This window comes from Hippocampus zosterae, chromosome 12 (assembly GCF_025434085.1).
Source record: "Hippocampus zosterae strain Florida chromosome 12, ASM2543408v3, whole genome shotgun sequence".
NCBI lineage: Eukaryota > Metazoa > Chordata > Actinopteri > Syngnathiformes > Syngnathidae > Hippocampus > Hippocampus zosterae.
The window spans coordinates 15,182,472-15,201,726 of NC_067462.1; the positions used below are offsets into that span (position 1 = coordinate 15,182,472).

The following is a 19,255-nucleotide window of genomic DNA, read 5'->3' on the forward strand; positions in this document are numbered from 1 at the left end:
TGTGTGAAAATGTGTATCAGAAATGAAAACTCTGACAAATGATGGGGATATGCATTTATTTTGGTGAACACTATCCATATAAAGAATCAAATGTACAACTTAAAAACAAAACAACTGGAATTAATACTGGTTTTAAATGGTCTTTTCACTATTAAAGCAACATTAATAAGCAACATTTTAATCATGGAAGAAGGGCTGTGTAGATTTACAACTATAAACACAACCATGTTCCGCTGATAATACTGCTGTCGTCCTTTGTAACACCATGAATTTTGATTTTAATACATAGAAACTAAATTCAATGGAGTACCATATCGTGTACTAGTAATACTGGTCAAGATAATAATGTCTGAAATCGCATCTCTCCGACTGAGCCAACATGGCTGCCTTCCAAGCATGGCACGCTGTGTGAGCGTTCATATCGGGACACATTCTACTTCCAGGAAGACAAAAACGAATTATCTGAGGAAACTCCACTCAAATCAAAACAGTCCCAATACTTTTGTCTAGTTGAAATGTATTCGAGCAGGCTACCATTTCGTCCTCCTGTTCACCAGGAAATACAATGCGAAGTAATTGGAATGTGTTCCATCCAAAGAGTCAAGGAAAAAAAAAGACATGTTTTTGCATAAACCGCCTCAAACCAATAAATAAATAACCTGCGGAGCAGCAACTCACTCTCTTAATGGATAACAAAATCAAAAGGCCTAAAATTCTGCTCTACATGGTCCAAAAGTACAACAGGAGTCGAGAATCACATCGGTCCCACTCCATATATATTTCATGTTTGTAATTGTTTTCTTTGGATTGTGTATATAATTTTAAAATATCCATGATGACAAGACAAAAAGCTGTAATGAAAACCACAGAACTTAAAAAAATAAATAAATAAAGAGGAAAATACTTGCCCCTCCGTGAGTCGTCACCTTACCGTGGTGGAGGGGTTTGTGTGTCCCAATGATCCTAGAAGCTAAGTTGTCTGGGGCTTTATGCCCCTGGCAGGGTCACCCATGGCAAACAGGTTCTAGGTGAGGGGCCAGACAAAGCACGGCTCAAAGACCCCTTATGATGAACAAAATATATGGACCAAGGTTTCCCTTGCCCGGACGCGGGTCACCGGGGCCCCCCTCTGGAGCCAGGCCTGGAGGTGGGGCTCGTTGGCAAGCGCCTGGTGGCCGGGCCTACACCCATGGGGCCCGGCCGGGCACAGCCCGAAGAGGCAACGTGGGTCCCCCTTCCCATGGGCTCACCACCCATGAGAGGGGCCAAAGGGGTCGGGTGCAATGTGAGCTGGGCGGCAGCCAAAGGCGGGGACCCTGGCGGTCCGATCCTCGGCTGCAGAAGCTAGCTCTTGGGACATGGAATGTCACCTCTCTGGCAGGGAAGGAGCCCGAGCTGGTGTGTGAGGCAGAGAATTTCCGACTGGATATAGTCGGACTTGCCTCCACACACAGCCTGGGTTCTGGTACCAGTTCTCTCGAGAGGGGTTGGACTCTCTTCCACTCTGGAGTTGCTCACGGTGAGAGGCGCAGAGCAGGTGTGGGCATACTCATTGCCCCCCGGCTCAGTGCCTGTACATTGGGGTTCACACCGGTAGACGAGAGGGTTGCCTCCCTCTGCCTGCGGGTGGGGGGACGGGTCCTGACTGTTGTTTGTGCAAATGCACCAAACAGCAGCTCAGCATACCCACCCTTTTTGGAGTCCTTGGAGGGTGTGCTGGAGAGTACTCCTGCTGGGGACTCCCTTGTTCTGCTGGGGGACTTCAATGCTCACGTGGGCAATGACAGTGAGACCTGGAGGGGCGTGATTGGGAGGAACGGCCCCCCCGATCTGAACCCGAGTGGTGTTTTGTTATTGGACTTCTGTGCTCGTCACGGATTGTCCATAACGAACACCTTGTTCAAACATAAGGGTGTCCATATGTGCACTTGGCACCAGGACACCTTAGGTCACAGTTCGATGATCGACTTTTTTGTTGTATCATCGGATTTGCGGCCGCATGTTCTGGACACTCGGGTGAAGAGAGGGGCGGAGCTGTCAACTGATTACCACCTGGTGGTGAGTAGGCTCCGATGGTGGGGGAAGATGCCGGTCCGTCCTGGCAGACCCAAACGTATAGTGAGGGTTTGTTGGGAGCGTCTGGCGGAATCCCCTGTCAGAAGGAGTTTCAAATCCCACCTCCGACAGAGCTTTTCCCATGTTCTGGGGGAGGCGGGGGACATTGAGCCCGAGTGGACCGTGTTCCGTGCCTCTATTGTTGAGGCGGCCAATCTGAGTTGTGGCCGTAAGGTGGTTGGTGCCTGTCGTGGCGGCAACCCCGTACTCGCTGATGGACACCAGCAGTAAGGGATGCCGTCAAGCTGAAGAAGGAGTCCTATCGAGCCTTTATGGCCTGTGGGACCCCAGAGGCAGCTGACGGGTATCGATTGGCCAAGCGGGCCGCGGCTTCGGTGGTCGCCGAGGCAAAAACCCGAGCGTGGGAAGAGTTCGGTGAGGCCATGGAAGCCGACTTCCGGACGGCTTCGAGGAAATTCTGGTCCACCATCCGACGTCTCAGGAGGGGGAAGCAGTGCACCACTAACACTGTGTACAGTGGGGATGGGGCGCTGCTGACTTCGACTCGGGACGTTGTGAACCGGTGGGCGGAGTACTTCGAAGACCTCCTCAACTCCACCAACACGCCTTCCTTGGAGGAAGCAGAGCCCGGGGGCTCTGAGGTGGGCTCTCCTATCTCTGTGGTTGAAGTCACCGATGTGGTTAAAAAGCTCCTCGGTGGCAAGGCCCCAGGGGTGGATGAGATCCGCCCGGAGTTCCTCAAGGCTCTGGATGTTGTGGGGCTGTCCTGGTTGACACGCCTCTGCAACATCGCGTGGACAACAGGGAGAGTGCCTCTGGATTGGCAGACCGGGGTGGTAGTCCCTCTTTTTAAAAAGGGGGACCGGAGGGTGTGTTCCAACTACAGAGGGATCACACTCCTCAGCCTCCCTGGTAAGGTCTATTCAGGGGTGCTGGAGAGGAGGGTCCGTCAGGAAGTCGAGCCTCAGATTGAGGAGGAGCAGTGTGGTTTTCGTCCCGGCCGTGGAACAGTGGACCAGCTCTACACCCTTAGCAGGGTCCTTGAGGGTATGTGGGAATTCGCCCAACCAGTCTACATGTGTTTTGTGGACTTGGAGAAGGCGTTTGACCGTGTCCCTCGGGGAGTTCTGTGGGGGGTGCTTCGTGGGTATGGGGTACCGAACCCCCTGATACGGGCTGTTCGGTCACTATACCACCGATGTCAGAGTTTGGTTCGCATTGCCGGCAGTAAGTCGGAATCGTTTCCAGTGGAGGTAGGACTCCGCCAAGGCTGCCCTTTGTCGCCGATTCTGTTCATAACCTTTATGGACAGAATTTCTAGGTGCAGCCGAAGCGTTGAGGGGGTCCGTTTTGGGGGCCTCAGTATTTCATCCCTGCTTTTTGCAGATGATGTGGTGCTGTTGGCCCCTTCAAACGGGGCTCTCCAACTCTCACTGGAGCGTTTCGCAGCCGAGTGTGAAGCGGTTGGGATGAAAATCAGCACCTCCAAATCTGAAACCATGGTCCTCAGTCGGAAAAGGGTGGAGTGCCCCCTCCGGGTCGGGGAGGAGATCTTACCCCAAGTGGAGGAGTTCAAGTATCTTGGGGTCTTGTTCACGAGTGGGGGTAGGAGGGAGCGGGAGATCGACAGGCGGATCGGTGCAGCGTCTGCTGTGATGCGGACGTTGTATCGGTCTGTCGTGGTGAAGAAGGAGCTGAGCCAAAAGGCGAAGCTCTCAATTTACCGGTCGATCTACGTCCCAACCCTCACCTATGGTCACGAGCTATGGGTCGTGACCGAAAGAACGAGATCCCGGATACAAGCGGCTGAAATTAGTTTTCTTCGCAGGGTGTCCGGGCTCTCCCTTAGAGATAAGGTTAGAAGCTCGGTCATCCGGGAGGGGCTAAGAGTCGAGCCGCTTCTCCTCCACATCAAGAGGAGCCAGATGAGGTGGCTTGGGCATCTGATTCGGATGCCTCCTGAGCGCCTCCCCGGTGAGGTGTTCCGGTCATGTCCCACCGGGAGGAGACCCAGAGGAAGACCCAGGACACGCTGGAGAGACTATGTCACCCAGCTGGCCTGGGAACGCCTCGGGATCCCCCGGGGAGAGCTGGAAGAAGTAGCTAGGGAGAGGGAAGTCTGGGCTTCCCTGCTAAAGCTGTTGCCCCCGCGACCCGGCCCCGGATAAGCGGTAGATGATGGATGGATGGAAAATACTTGGGGCCAGAACTGTTACTCATGAGGTTCACGAGACATTTGTATTTAAATGTTACTGTTAACAATATGGGGTAGCATGGTGGGCTACTCGTAGGTTAGCACGTCGCCTCACAGTGCAGAGGTGCAGGGTTCGACTGTGGCTCGGGCCTGCCTGTGAGGAGTTTGCATGTTTTCCCTGTCCCTGTTTGAGTTTTTCTTTCGGGTATTCCGGTTTCCGCCCACATTCTAAAAACATGCATGACAGGTTAATGGAACACTCTGAATTGTCCCTGGGTGCAATTATGAGCGCGAATGTCTCTTCGTCAATGTATGCCCTGCGATTGATGGCAACCAGTTCAGGGTGTACCCTACCTACTGCCTGAAGACGGCTGGAATTGACTCCACCACTCCTGTGAGAATAAACGGATTAGATATGGATGGATGTTAACAAGATGTATTAGAAATGGTAGCAAAATTGATCCTCTGCCAAGTAGCACTTGGAAAATGCAGACTGGCCACTCGCTGGCCCTCAAAGATCACGTTTTTGTGTTGTTCTTTTAAAATGGTAATCTGCAGCCCACCAGAAAGACACTTGAGGATTTCTTCAATATTCTGGATATCCAGCATCAGGTGCACACTAGTAGTCTGTTTTCCTCACTAGTGCTACGCAGATGTAGAAGACTATACACTTTTATCTCAATAGTAATTTGTAGTTGTCCTAGTATACTTAAATTGTCCTACTAGTGAAAATAAGTGGACCTTAAGCTGGATATTGAGTAAATGCTCAAAAGGCTTTCCATATGTTCTTCTCGTTATGGCTTGGCTTAAAAAAAATAACAAAAAAGTGCAGCGTTCTCCCACTGCAGAGGAGCAATGTTTTTGGCGCATTGCCACAGAAGAAGTGGATTTCCTCCAATTGGGAATCTCATGACATCAGTCCGCTCACATGCAGGTGACCTCCGCCTTGCCCTCCTCCTGGTCGAAGCAGCCTTCCTCCAGGTGCGACATCGAGCTGGGGGCTCCAAAGGCCGGAAAGCCACCGATGCCCCCGGCCACAGGGGAGAGCTCCTGCCGAAGCGCGGCGCCGCTGACGGAGCGGCTGGATACGTCGCAGTGCACCGGCAGAACCTGAACATAGAGTCACAGTGTTCTTTAGTTTCTAGTTCCAGGTGACCTAAAGACATTCATCCATCCATTTTCAATAGGGTTTGGCCTCGTTAGGTCGTCATCCGGAGCCTGTACTTGCTGACTTTGGACTGGTTGCCAGTTTCTGGGCATGTACAAGGCAAACAATCATTCAAAGATTCATTCCAAACTACAGACAATTTTTAGAATAACATCCATATATTTGAAATGTGTGAGGAAGTGCCTAGAAAAAAATTATACAAGCATGTACACCACTGCAAACTACAACTACAATAATGTGGTTTTACAGATATTTTGGAACACATCCACAAGTCTAAATTGACCACCACAGTGCAGTGTGGACCGTTGTACATTTCTCACCTGGTTCCTGTGCTGTGCTGCTGCCTGACTCCTGACAGGTCGCTGAAGAAACACAACTTGCTTGGTGGCCAGATTCCCATCACTAACGCACACAAACACAAAACAGTTCACAAAGAAATACTCCATGCTGTACATACAATTTACCAGACACAATTTTTGCCTTTAGAAAAAAAATAATAATGATCAGTTTTGAAGCACAATGAACTTTTCTTCACTGCGGGAGATCTGACCTACAATAGTGTCAGGTAAAACAATTGAAAACAGTTCCTTACAAAATAAAATAGTAACTATTTTACCACTCCAATTTGAGTACTAAATGCAGCCATTTATGTGACATGGATTCATGACTGTGCATGCAAAAACATGATGATGTGCGTGTTGCGAGATGCAATATGGTCATCTCTCTTATGGCTTTGCTTTTATCTTGTGGCATCTTTGCGCAACTACAACTCTCTTGCAATCAGCCTGTAGGCTCAAGCCTACAACCGAAGCAGATGTGATGACGGAGTGTACAATATCCCGCCCTTTTGTATGCTCGTGCGTCATTGCTGGTTGAATATAGTATTCATGTGCACATCGTTACCTGTCATGTCGAATGATGGGAGTGGGCAGCACGCACGTCAGCAGCCATCCAAACTCAGCCAGAGTGTGAAGTAGCGGCCCATAGTCTGTTTTCACACTGGACCCCTGAGTGGACACGACACACACACAAACACTGTTTAAGACAACAAGCTGTGTATACACGCAAATAGAAATTGCCTCCATCCAAGAAAAAAAGGACTCAGAGGTTGGCTGTTGCATCACAGCATATCAGTGCAACCTTCGATACTGTGACCACGAAGCAGTGAGCATCACGCAGTCGGCTGTGATAAAAAAGATGAAGCCACATAGAGATTAGACAAAATGGTTGATCACCAAATCTTTGCGGCATTTCGTGTTATGCTTTTCATGCAGCACAGTAGTGTAAAATTGCTTCTAGTAAGAGAAAAGATCGTCCAGTGATGCCATGACATAGTATGCTTTTTCATTAACATAATAAGAAACCTTTGCCGACCTCAATGACAGTCCACTGCTCCACCACGATGGTGTCGTTGGCAGGAGGGGCGGTGCTCTTCTCTTCGTACACAAAAAGGCCTTCCAGCGACCGTGGCACGGGTTCACCTGAAACCCAGACAATCATTTTGTTGTCATCACTTTAATCCCGCAAGAAATCCAGACAAGCGTTTTTTGGGGAGAAAATCCTCAGAGTGAGTGCTCCCTCGAATGAGAGGAATAGGAAGTGAGGTTGTTAAGGCGACAGAGACGGTACTAAAAATAGGCAAAGCGGACAACAGGGGTGGCGCAGCCACAATCACAACAGGAAGTGCCAAATCTTCTGGATGAATGACTCTTTTATGACTACTGAACAAACAACACAGTGGCTCCATGTTGGGCGGATGGGGGTCCCCCGACCTTTCGGGGTATCCCAGTAGACGAAGGAGTCCACCAGCGACCAGCCTCTGCGGTAGTAGGCGGCCGTCAGCTCCAGCCAATCGGCCTCCAGGGCGCTCACCACCTGGCCCTTCCTGGAGACGCGCATGGACAACGCTCCCTGGTGGTACTGGCATGCCAACGATTCCAGAGGGGCGCAACCCGGAGCCCAGGAGTGGAAGAAGACCAGAAGTCGCATGTCTGGGAAGAAAGAATAACAGTCTGACATCCGTTTGATGAGTCTCCAGAGAGGTTGACCATGTCTCACCAGGACTGTATGCGACGGTATCCTCCAGTTCTCTGTCTCCTGGAGGGGTACGAGGGGGGGAGAGTGGGGGAGAGCGGCAGCCCCTCTTCGGACTGTGCAGCTGGCTGCCGTTGCTCAACACGCTCACTTGCTGGAGGACTGACCCGACGAAACGGACACCTTCACGGGCACTGTTGTTCACCTTCGGGAGAAACAATCTCCAAAAATTGTTAAAGCCTTCACACATCGCAAAAATTGCATTTCCTTTCTCTCTATGCTAAGTCATATATTTTACAAAACCCAGTTTCAATAAGGTTGCTCATGGCCGAAAAGCTACATTGAATGTGAGTGTACTGTGTTCCTGAATACTTATTGAGCATTGTTAGAAATAAAGGTGATGTCACAAAATGGAATATGTTGCAGCTATCAAATTCAAAACAAACGAATACCTGCAAAAAAATAAAAATAATAATAAGAAAAATTGTAAAGGATTTGCAAACCCTTGTCAAAGTAAATTGAAAATGAGGTATGTGCAGTGAACCCTTGCGATACTGTGGTTCATCCTTCAGGGCTTTGCTGGTTTACCATTTTTATTGTGCAGTTAAAAAGAAAAACAATTAAACCGTGCATTGTGTTCTGCATCCTGATTAGCGAAGGGATTGCAGACACATGTCAACAGTCTCTGCGCCTCGTGTCTGCAAAGCTTGCCAAATTTACATTTGCAACAAAAACAGGTTTAGATCTTTGGTTTAATTCGATAGTACAATTTTGTTTTGTATAATAAATGTTAGAAAATACAGCTGACTGTAACTGTCGTGTTTGTAAGTTCATGGTAATATTAAAATAATGCCACGTACTCCCAAACGGTAAAATGACAATGTATGTTATTTGCTAAAGACTCCTCATTTATTTAGGTTATTGCGCCCTCTGTTGTTATATTTGCGGGTTGGATGGTGAATGTTGATTAGGAGTTGCGTCAATTTGAGAAAAAGAGACAAAAAACGTGAGATGCACAGGACAAGATTTTTGATTTCTTCTAATTATTCCCAAAATTCCTGTCTAGAAGGCTATGTAGCCATGACTAATGTGTGTTTTATGGTGCAGGGGTGCATGTAGGTATGTTGTACATTGTGTCATTGTATATTTTTGTCATAGTCTTCCCCCCTCCAAAAAAAAATAGTGTTCATCAGCAATGGACGCGTCGACAATCAAGGTTGTTGAACATTGGACGAATCGTCAAGTCTTTCTAAACTAGGAATAAAACCTTTAGGAGCAGTTACACCGACTACTTCACAGACGCCGCCTATCGCGGGTTCTTTTTGGGACGTAATCCCTGTGATAAATGAGAGTTCACTGTACACTACGGACAAAAATATATCCCATGGCACACTATAAAATGAAATTGTCACAAAAACGTAGATACGCAGTTGAACTCTGTACCTTCTGCTTTTGAGTGGAGGAGCATTTACTGTTATCGTAAACCAGGACGTCAATCTACCACTGTGCGTTGTTTACATCGGATCAGAAGAACACCCTGGTGTAATGACCACTTAAAATATCCTAAGTGTTCTAAAATGACTATTTCAAGCCAAAATAGCAGACTTTCATTTTGTTTTATGACACGGTGTCAAAATGTGTTTCCAGATACAGTATCTGATCAAGGTTTCCTCAAATGACCAGCGACAAAGAAAGTTGTTATCCTCACCCTGTCAATTAGTGCTCGAACAATCTCGCCGGTCAGTGAGTCTCCGGGTAGTGGCCACTCTTCCACCCTTAGCGCAGGCACGCTGTGGCACATGGATGCCGTCTGTTGACTAGAAAGACAAAATAAAATGCACATATACAGTAGATAGATAGATAGATATCCATCCTCACAAAGGTTGTGGGGGGTGACAAATAAATATATGTGCTTTACATATAGATGTAAAGCACATACATATACAAATACAAGTGGCTTTCCAGCCAATAAAAATCCCTTCTTCATTCTTTTAAACCGGGACAAACAGGAGTCAGGCTCTTCTGGCTTGCCGGTGTGACCTTCTGGCGCAGCTTTGCGTGAAATATGCAGCTGGCTTCATCAATCATTGATGGATTTACTCGAGAGTTTGCTGCCAATTGAGGCGGTGTACACGTGATATTCGTTTCAGAGTTTTGAACTACTTCAGAGTCAAGATCATCAACTTACTTCAGTCTGGGCCTGGCCAGGACAGCGCGGTACAGCAGGCTAAAGGGCAGCGAGCGCGTGCGGCCCACTGACAGGATGATGGGGTGCAGGGCGGCCAGGACGTAGCCCTGCGTGTAGTATGGCTGCAGCGCCTGAGGCAGCTCGGCCAGCGACGACACATACTGCACTGTGGGACGGCTACCTGCACCGAGGAGGTGGACAGGACCAGTTGGTTAGCTCATTTTATTATGAATAACAAAAAACGGCTAGAGAAAGTCAGTCTGAGATTACAATTACCCATTTAGAGGGTATCGATCATAACCTGCTACCTGAAAGCATGATAGGCTGTCCACTGCGGTAACCTTGCAATGCCACCAGTAACCGAGAAGTCATTGTTTGTCATACCATCCACAGTCAGCGTTACATGAGATAAAATGTACGCATATCCACAAACTTGCCCAACATGCTTATGAAGGCAACCTTTTTCTGACCTTAATTTACTATATAATGCTATTTTATTTTCTTTGGTTTGCTTTGGTGCTCATGTTCAGCTGACCGCAGCATGAATTCCTTAAAATTCTAAATGAGGTTTGTTTCTGCGATAAATGTGTTGGACAAGATTAGTCAAAGTGTAAATTTTATTTCATGAAACTATGACTGTGGATGGTATGATAAACAATGACTTCTTGGCCATGTTTGCAAGCTATGGAGTGAAAGTAATGATTTTGATTGACATTGACTGATGGAAACAAACATTTTTTTAACCAAAGACAGCTTCTTTTACTTTTATTGTAAATTTATGCTAGAAATTAGGGAGTCACAATAACTACCATTACTGGACCGATATTGAAAAAAAAATTGAATCGATAGAAAGAGCCTCTCCAAATACATGTTGGTCTGGTTACTGTCTCTTGCAGCACTGAGCCTCTGCTGCATGACGTAGGAGGAAAGGTAATGTGGCCCCGCTACACGCGACTTCAGAACTAACAGTGAGCCATTTGTTACAGTTTTCCCCACAGTGGTTTATTTGAACAGCTACTGGAAATGTTTCCTTAAACATCACAATCCCCCACAGCATTGAAAAACGGCATGCACAGCTTGAGAACTGTTGCTACAAAGAGCAATATTTTTAAGATACACACTGGACGAGGAGAGGACCCGTAGTTACATCAGGTATGATTTTTATGCGAATGGGCACACCACACATTATTATTATATTGACACAATATCAGTGAGACAACAACATCGAGTTTTACCGTTTCATTGAGGAGTTAATATGCGACGTGTGTTTGGATTGTTGCTGGTCGTCAGTAACCATAGTAATTTCAACACAGGCATATTACATTGTGAAACAATTCAAAAAAATTTTCATCTCCATCTGCATTAATATTGTTGTTGTTTGTATGTAGCATGTTGTCTTTTGTTTTTTTTTTTGGAACACACAATGTGACGTGGACCATGCTGTAGGGAAGTCTTGGAGTTGTTTGGCTGGGTCCTACGTCTGCTTTAACATAAATAAGGCAGCGTCCAACATTTTACCAAACGCAACCAACTTTATTAATCAGGCCCTAAGCTTTTGTGATTGCTCATCGACTTGCTGTCTCTAGTGCCAAGAGTTCAGAAAGTAGCAAAACATGCAATTGGCAGTTTTTTTTTTTTTGTGTCATCGTCTGGCCCTCTTACATTAATAGGAAGTGGGATTCAAATGTTTTCTTTCAAAATACAACAACAGATATTTATACCATAAAAAAAGTCAATTTTTTTTAGGGTTCATCCATACTTTAACCCTTTCATGCCACCTGTAACCTGCTAACATGATGAGCTGTCCACTGTAGTGACTACGGTTCCCGAAAGGTTTAAATGATACAAATAAATTGTGATACGACGCTCAAGGGATCTAAGAATACTGTATCCATGTATTGGTAATCATGTCAGGAAAGTCACAGGTATCAAATCTTCTTCACTTAGGGGATGGCCAGAGTGACCACCACTTGTGTCTTCCAATTTTTATTACCGGTACTCTTCTTTGTTTATTCTCTCAGTCAGGATACCCTGTGATACCATGCCAACTCGCACAGTTCGGTCTTGATACTGAACTATGTCACACATCATCCTTCAGTGCAGATATTAGCGTCTGCAGTGTTCTTTTTAGAGCAGTCAAAATACACCACAGTGACGACACACAATGGTGTCATGGTCATCTTCTCCCATCTGTGCTTTCGTCTAATTTTACCCACATGGCTTGCCCACCTTCTCGGTTAACACTTTCTCCCGTCAAAACTACTGACACACCCATACTTGTGAACGTCACATGACTAAATCAAGAACAGAGGTGAACCTTTGCAAGTTGAGCTCTGGGCAATGTGACATTAATTTGAGTCGACAGCATGTGGCAGTAATGGGCAAAAGGCAGCCCCCTCAGATGGACAAAAATGGGTGCATTTTTTGCTTAATTCATATTCCACTGATGCAGCTGGAATCTGAAAACTTGACTTCTGTTTTAATCATAACACAACGCTTGTCTGGAATATATATCTGCTGCTTTGCATCCAGATTGTGCGATACCGCGGCTAACATTCGAATGTTTCTGCTGGCTGTGCTGCAATGCTCATGCATGGCTGTATGACCACATCCCTGTTTAAACGTGTTTTTTTTTTTTGCCCGCCGCCTGCAAGTTGATGTTAGTGGCAGCGACGAAGTGTATTAAAAGTGGTCATGGCCTCTTTGTGAAAATGCCCCCTCTTAAGCTATTGAGGAACCCACCGCAGAGCCCAGTGAACTCGATTAAGTACACATCTCCAGTTTACTGGCATTCCTGTAAGACCAACCACCCATTCCAATCCCTTTTACAATGGATAGAAAACAACAACATTCTCGAGCTGCTACTTTCACGACTAGACTTCCATTTAAATTCAATGTGGATCACTGAAGTCTTAAAGGGTCACTCTGGAAAAACAGGCAACAAAGCCATATTTAACACGTCCCTAGAGGATGATACATACACGCACAAAAACACATGCACACACACATTCTGCGTTTTCAGTAGCAACACCCCACCCCATCTAGCTGCCACTTACGCTGTCACCAACACACTGAGGCCTCTGTTCAGAGCAACAAAAAGTGAAAGGACAAAATAAAGGCCTGGCAGAATGGCAAAGAGAGTGAAAAGCTAAAAAGATAGGCGGTGGGATGTGGAGGGTGAAGAAGGGGGTTATTTAAGGGGTCCGACAAGAGATGTTTTGTGAGGGGACTGAAGGGGGAGGGATTGAATTTGCACCAAAACAGGACTTTGTAATTCCTGTTTTGGTGCAAAGATGGAGTTTATGAGTCCATTAGGGAAGGTGGGAAGGCTAGAAATTTGCTTGGCAACAAGCCACTCAGGAAACGGAAGTGACACAGCGAACAGAAGCAGCAGCATTGATGCTAACATGTTAAACAGCAGAGGTGCGGGGTTTGAATCATATTAGACTCCAATGGATTCGAGTCGCTGTTTTTCTGACTTGCAACCTCCATCCATCCATTTACTAATCCGCTTCTCCTGACAAGGGTCGCGGGCATGCTGGAGCCTATCCCTGCTGTCTTCGGGCAGTAGGTAGGGAAAACCCTGAACAGGTTGCCAGCCAATCGCATGGCACACGGAGATGAACAACCATCCACGCCCACACTCACACCAAGGGACAATTTAGAGTATTCAATCAGCCTGCCGTGCCTGTTTTTGGAATGTGGGAGGAAACCGGAGTACCCGGAGAAAACCCACGCAGGCCCGGGAGAACATGTACTCTGAACAAACAACAACAACAAAACCATAATTATGAATAACTATTCACAGAAAAGAGAGCACATCAAGGCATGCTGAAGCGAATGTTCAGGAAACATAAAACAAACTCATGAAATAACAGAAAATAATAAGTGGTTGGGGGTGAAATAAAACAGATTCCATGGGTAATGGCTAATGCTAATATGTTCATTGAAGACACTAAGCCTCACTAATGTTACCATTATCTCCATATCAGACACACTCCACCATGATTGAGAGTGGCTCCAAGAGCGTCGATTCGTGATGGCGGGCATCTAAACGCATGGCGGCCTTCAAATCGCCTCCAGATTTATTCATGAAAATCCCAATTTTAATCGGAAATAATCCGACGAGGCCCGTTGGATGAGCAGATTAGACAGAGATTAGAGAAAACCCGCATTTATCCTTCGAAACGATGACCAACGCAGAACTAAACGTCCTTTTTCATAAATGGGACAGGGAACAGTCTGTGGTATACTACCTTATGGAGTGTAGCCGTTTATTTTAACATGCTCTTTGTTGAAATACAGATTGATGGTTTAAAAAAAAAGGTTGGATTTCCAATATGTTTGCATTTCCCATTACCTCGATTCAGTGAGTGTTGTGTGTGAAATACGAATAAAGGTCGACAAACGTTTTTTCAGACCTCCAATAGTCATGTGCTCAGATTTTTTTCGGACTTTTCAAGAAATATTTTATTTTCCTGCCAGATCTTCTCATCTGTCTCTAATCTTCCAAAATCATAATAAGTGGTTTTATAGTCACGATTCAGAACATTTTCTTTCAATCTTTCTTCTCTGATTGGCTGGGAGAAATTACATGGTTATGTTGTGTTGCAGTGAGGCAGGTGGAATTTTGCCTTAGCTGACCAAATAATCTATTAAGAGATACTTACACTTTGTTGTCCTCATAGTTAGACATAAATCATTCTTGATTTAATTATTACCCAACAATTACCGTATTGGCCCGAATATAAAACTGTGTTTTTTGCATTGAAATCAGACTGAAAAAGTGGGGGTCGTCTTATATTCGGGGTCTAGACATGATACCCATTCACGACGCTAGATGGGGCCAGATATCATTGAAGCGAATGCTGAACTTCACTCCCCAGGCCAAAGCGAACCCCTGTCAACGAAGAATAAAATAAAAAATAGCGGTAGCACGAAGAAGAAAAATAATAAATTGCATTAAGAAAGAAAAGAGAAGAAAATAATAGAAGAGATAACAGAAAATGGAGAAACGTAGCGACAATCTGGAGAAAAGTGGGTCGAAAATCGGCCAGGTTAAACGGCAGCTGAGGAGAAATTATGATGTAATTTACATTTCAAAAACTAGGAGCCATTCATTTACCAATGTGATTGCACTTTAATTTACATATTTAATTGTTCAGATATTCAGATTTGAATGAGGCAAAATAACATGCTTTTTCTGTCAAATATTGTATATTGTTATAATCATTTGTTTCCGATGTACTGTAATTATTTTCTGTGTAAAAATTGATTTGGTGTTGAAAAAGTCTTTTTTCAAACTTGAGTCTTGAAAGCGAGGGCATCGTCTTATAATCAGGGGTGTCTTATATTCAGGCCAACACGGTAAAACAAATACGATAGACGAGTTGAGTTGAATTAAAAAAAAAAAAAAGTCCACCTTTTATGTCTTTCTAGTGATGAGCACGACACGACCCACATTGGGCCTAAAATTCCTCGCTCCCACCAAGCCTTTCTAGGACACATGTGATCACAACTGTCAATCTTTCAACTTGAATGTGGAAAAGCAGCAATTAGCCCAACCCCGCGCACCGCTCACCCCATTCTCCCACAGCTCCCAGCGCTGCACCCAGTCATCTTGGCCCCATTAGACACTCGCCAAGACGCACATCGAACCAAATGCGCTACGCGGCAAAAGCGTTCCCCTGTGTTCTTGTACTTTCGTGGATATTGGGATGAGAAAACACTAGAAAAAAAGCTCATTTGTGAGTGATCTGTCAGCCAGGTGTACGTTGGCCATGATCATGTTTGTTCCAAAGAGGACGTACTCACATCGTTTTTGGTTCTGGAGCTAGTAAGCTTCCCACAGAATACACCAATCATTGCCAACAGCCCTTGATTGTGAAGTTACTCAAGTCCACTGAGCTTTCTATAGCATCAAAATAGCCTTTTCATTTTGGTTCCAAACTGGCATGGACTGCCGTAGCTTTAATCTAGCAAACACACTTGGAGGCACAGATGGTGCGTTTGGTGTAAATACTCTTGGTTTTATATCTTTGTCCACCTTCTCACAGGACAGAATAGCATTGAATTTGGACCTGATCCATAGAATCATCCTCTTCAACTTCCATCCACCCTTATTCAACACCACTTATCCTAAATAGGGTCACGGGGAGTTGCTGGAGCCTATCCCAGATGACTTTAGACAGCAGGCAGACTACACCCTGAACTGGTCGCCAGTCAGTCACAGGGCACATATTGAGACAAATGAACATTCACACCGTCCCGTCACAACCAATCACACGCTGTCCGCACACAGGTCCGGCGTGTGTACCATTACGTCACCAGCGACTGCCTCTTTAACTTTTCAGAATGAAATCATATAGACATGTCGTGAAATGTATGAATTAGAACCAAATGCTGCACAAAGGAACCAGAGTACGTGGAGATAACCTCAGAACTGTGAGGCATGCATTATGCTAAGCACACCGCCCCCAAACCAGAAGTGTTTTTCGCAAATATTTCACAATAATACTCAAATATATTAGATTTAATGCATGTGAGACAAATAAAATCTTACTTTATTCATTAAGATTCCAGAATTTTCTGTCATCTTAATAGGCAGTATGACGTGAAACAAACTAGGTTGTATTGCAAATGATGAGGTACATAAAAGCTACAGTATGCTTGCTCATAATGGCAGTGAACTTCACAACTAGCAGATAGTGAACCGTTCTTCAAAAATGAGGTTAAGTGAAATTCTTGTCGTTTCTTTTCTCAAAAATGAGAAGCCTATAGCTTTTGAATGATATCCAAATTAAGAATCTTGAGGTACCTGAGCTAAGATGTCATACGTGCACACAGTCTACTCACGAGTGCTCTGCTAGTCCCAAACTCTATTTCTTAAAGGCTAACAATTCTACATCGCGAGCTCTAAATTTCTCGTGAGCTCATATTGTGTCTGCCAGCTTGTTGACATGATGGTCTCACTACTTAATTGCCATTTCCTTCCAAATGGGTTACCAGAAGAGGGATTAAATCACCAGGAAAAAACAACCAGATGAGCCTCCCAAAGTATTACACATAACCAAAATTAGATTCCATAATCAATGCAAGTGTCTTTTTACATTCTGATGCACTGCCACCAACGTGCCCACAAGTGTGCGTGTGTGAGTGTGAGGGTGTGTGTGTGCGCGTTTGTGCATGCAAGTGTGAAAAACCTTCCCTGACCTATTTCTTTCTCCATCAGCTGAATGAAGGAGCCTGTTGCTGGGAAGGAAAAGACGAGATGACATCTGAACACATTGTAATAAGTTCTTGTCACTTATAGAAAGGGATCCATTTTGCCATGCAATTCTACAAACACGACTACAGATACTAAAAGTGTGGTGTTGATCCTGTCCTCCTTGGCAACAAATAAAATACACTCCCAACAAGTAGTACTGTCACTAAAAGTGGATGAGCGGTAGCCTTAGCATGCAACAAGAGATAAGATGAGAGAAGCTAATACTAATCGTTAAACTAATGTGAAACGCGGAGTCACGAAAGACCAGAAGAAGTGCTGAGATGCACAGTACACTATTCATGGAAGTCTGGCAAGAACCTAATCATAGGTGAGTTTTGCAAAGAATAGCTGGGGATAAGTTCCACAGAAAATAAATGCTGCATTGCCATGTTTTTGAAGGAATTTCCGATAAAGTAACTGTTGTGATATGGCATCTGTAAAGCTTACATTTGAAGCGGCAAAACAAGAGAAATTGAAAAATTATATATATTTCAAAATTTGTATTATTACAATTTAAGAATTTATGCACCAAAGTATCAAAATTGCTCCAAGAAACAATTACAGTATGCCTTTATCTCTGAATAGTTTCAAGCGACAACCTTTTGAAATAATGATTTCAAAACTGAATATTTGATTGAAAAAACTAAAGGGTTAAAACAATTATTTAAAAAAATGAATGCGTTCAATGAAAGGGCCTCTTCAAAAACACCTTCCTTTCATGTATGCTTTGTACTATCTGCAGTTAAAAAATAAAATAAAAATTTAGGAAATCCAGTCATGTCGATGTTGAATTTGACCTTCATGGATAACACCTGTCAAAGTTTAAACACTGAATTGCCAAGTGCATAATATGTCCCAAAAAGTTTACATTACAGTCGTAAAGCATCTGTAAAGCTGACTTTCTTGGAGGGCATCTAAGAGAAATTGAGAAAACATACATGCACAATTCTAATAATTATCCAAATAAATTTGCAAAAATTAAGGTATCCCATTCAAAGCACGTACTCAACGGGCACTGTCTGCAATTAAGTAAATATTGGTCCCGATTTGAGGAAACATGGTATATTTTAATGTTGAAGCTGACCTTCATGGATGGAGCCTATGAAGTGCACACATAGACATCGTTATTAATCTCACTTTGGGAACCTTTACCTTGGTTAAAAAAAAATATATCTAAAAGTGAATTTTACTTCATAAAAAGACATCACTGCATGTTCAGCGCCTACCTTCCAAGCTAAAGTCCAGGAGGACATAATCGTAGACGGTCTCAGTCTTGGTCTCCACTTGAGGTCTCTTGAGCGTCGAATAGATCTTCCCGGGGCTGCTGTCCTCGGGGTCCTCCAGCTTCCTTAAACCGCAGCCCATGGCCTCGGAGGCGGCTCGAGAGCAGCGGAGGAGCCGCTCTAAATCTTCCTGAAACCCGGCCGACCACCGCCTCTCTCTGGTTCACTCTTTTGCGGGAAGGTTCACCCACACTTACGGGCCGCGGTCATCCCTCGAGCCGCACACGGTGATGGTCCTCCTCGGGCGTTTTCTTCACAGACGAAGTGGAACAAAGACAGTCGAAACCGGAGTTGAGAAGCAAAAGGAGGTCGGTCCCTCGTCCGGCTGCGGAGTTTGCTTGTGAAGCGTGGGGAGGCGGAGTGGACTCTTCCCCGGAGAAAAACTTTCCCATGCAGTCAAGAGCGCAAAATGACCCAATTTCCTTTTCGACTTTTCAAAATACGACCACCTTTCTTTGGATTTCCGAATGCTGATTTGATCACCCGACTGTTAATCAGTTCTGTTTGTGATTGTTCATCCCATCCTTGGCACTCGTGAGCAAGCTACCTGACGTACAAAATGTGGCAACCAGTGATGGGACAAGACGAAAGTCGCCACAGCTGTTCATTCACTTTTGTGGTGATTTGTAAAATGATGTGAAGTTGCTTCGTATTCACATTTTTATAAACATGTTTTACATTCTTAAAAATAATGTAGAAACTATCATGATCTACTCTGTCAAAAATATTCGGTGAACTCAAAATTAAATGTGACTACCGATCAAATTTTAAGACAAACATGTCAAACATGTCTCCATGGTAACAGTGGCTCAGGTCCCGTCCCTGCGTGACACATCTGGACTGAGTGCCAAGTGACCATATTTGTATGTCTTATCAGCCTATTTATAACCGGTCATCCTGTTTTTCCACACACAAACATAATATTTCATGGAATATTTGTCAATTCTACACAGACATCTACTTCCTGTTTGAGTCCACGCAGGATGAGGATCCCTCCTCCTGTTTTGTCCTATTTGACCCAATGAAAGTCCAAATCCAGAAGGAA

General features: G+C 44.9%; 1 protein-coding gene across 1 annotated transcript; it reads right to left on the reverse strand.

The window, feature by feature from the left end:
• Positions 1–39: 39 nt before the first annotated feature.
• rftn2 (raftlin family member 2) lies at positions 40–18,734 on the reverse strand. The gene is made up of 10 exons (XM_052081790.1): positions 18,154–18,734; positions 9,661–9,841; positions 9,181–9,289; positions 7,497–7,677; positions 7,211–7,429; positions 6,813–6,919; positions 6,342–6,445; positions 5,759–5,840; positions 4,274–5,380; positions 40–903 (listed from the first exon to the last, which is right to left on the reverse strand). Exons 1-9 carry the CDS (start codon positions 18,290–18,292, stop codon positions 5,195–5,197), a joined length of 1,308 nt encoding a protein of 435 aa, XP_051937750.1. The 5' UTR covers positions 18,293–18,734; the 3' UTR covers positions 40–903; positions 4,274–5,194.
• Positions 18,735–19,255: the final 521 nt, after the last annotated feature.

Bases quoted from the DNA above. Each gene is read 5' to 3' on its own strand.
- rftn2 (XM_052081790.1), bottom strand. From the start codon at position 18,292: ATGGGCTGCGGTTTAAGGAAGCTGGAGGACCCCGAGGACAGCAGCCCC. The intron at 9,842-18,153 runs GTAGGCGCTGAA...TCCTCGGTGCAG, and splicing joins CCTGGACTTTAGCTTGGAAG to GTAGCCGTCCCACAGTGCAG. The intron at 9,290-9,660 runs GTAAGTTGATGA...TTGTCTTTCTAG, and splicing joins CTGGCCAGGCCCAGACTGAA to TCAACAGACGGCATCCATGT.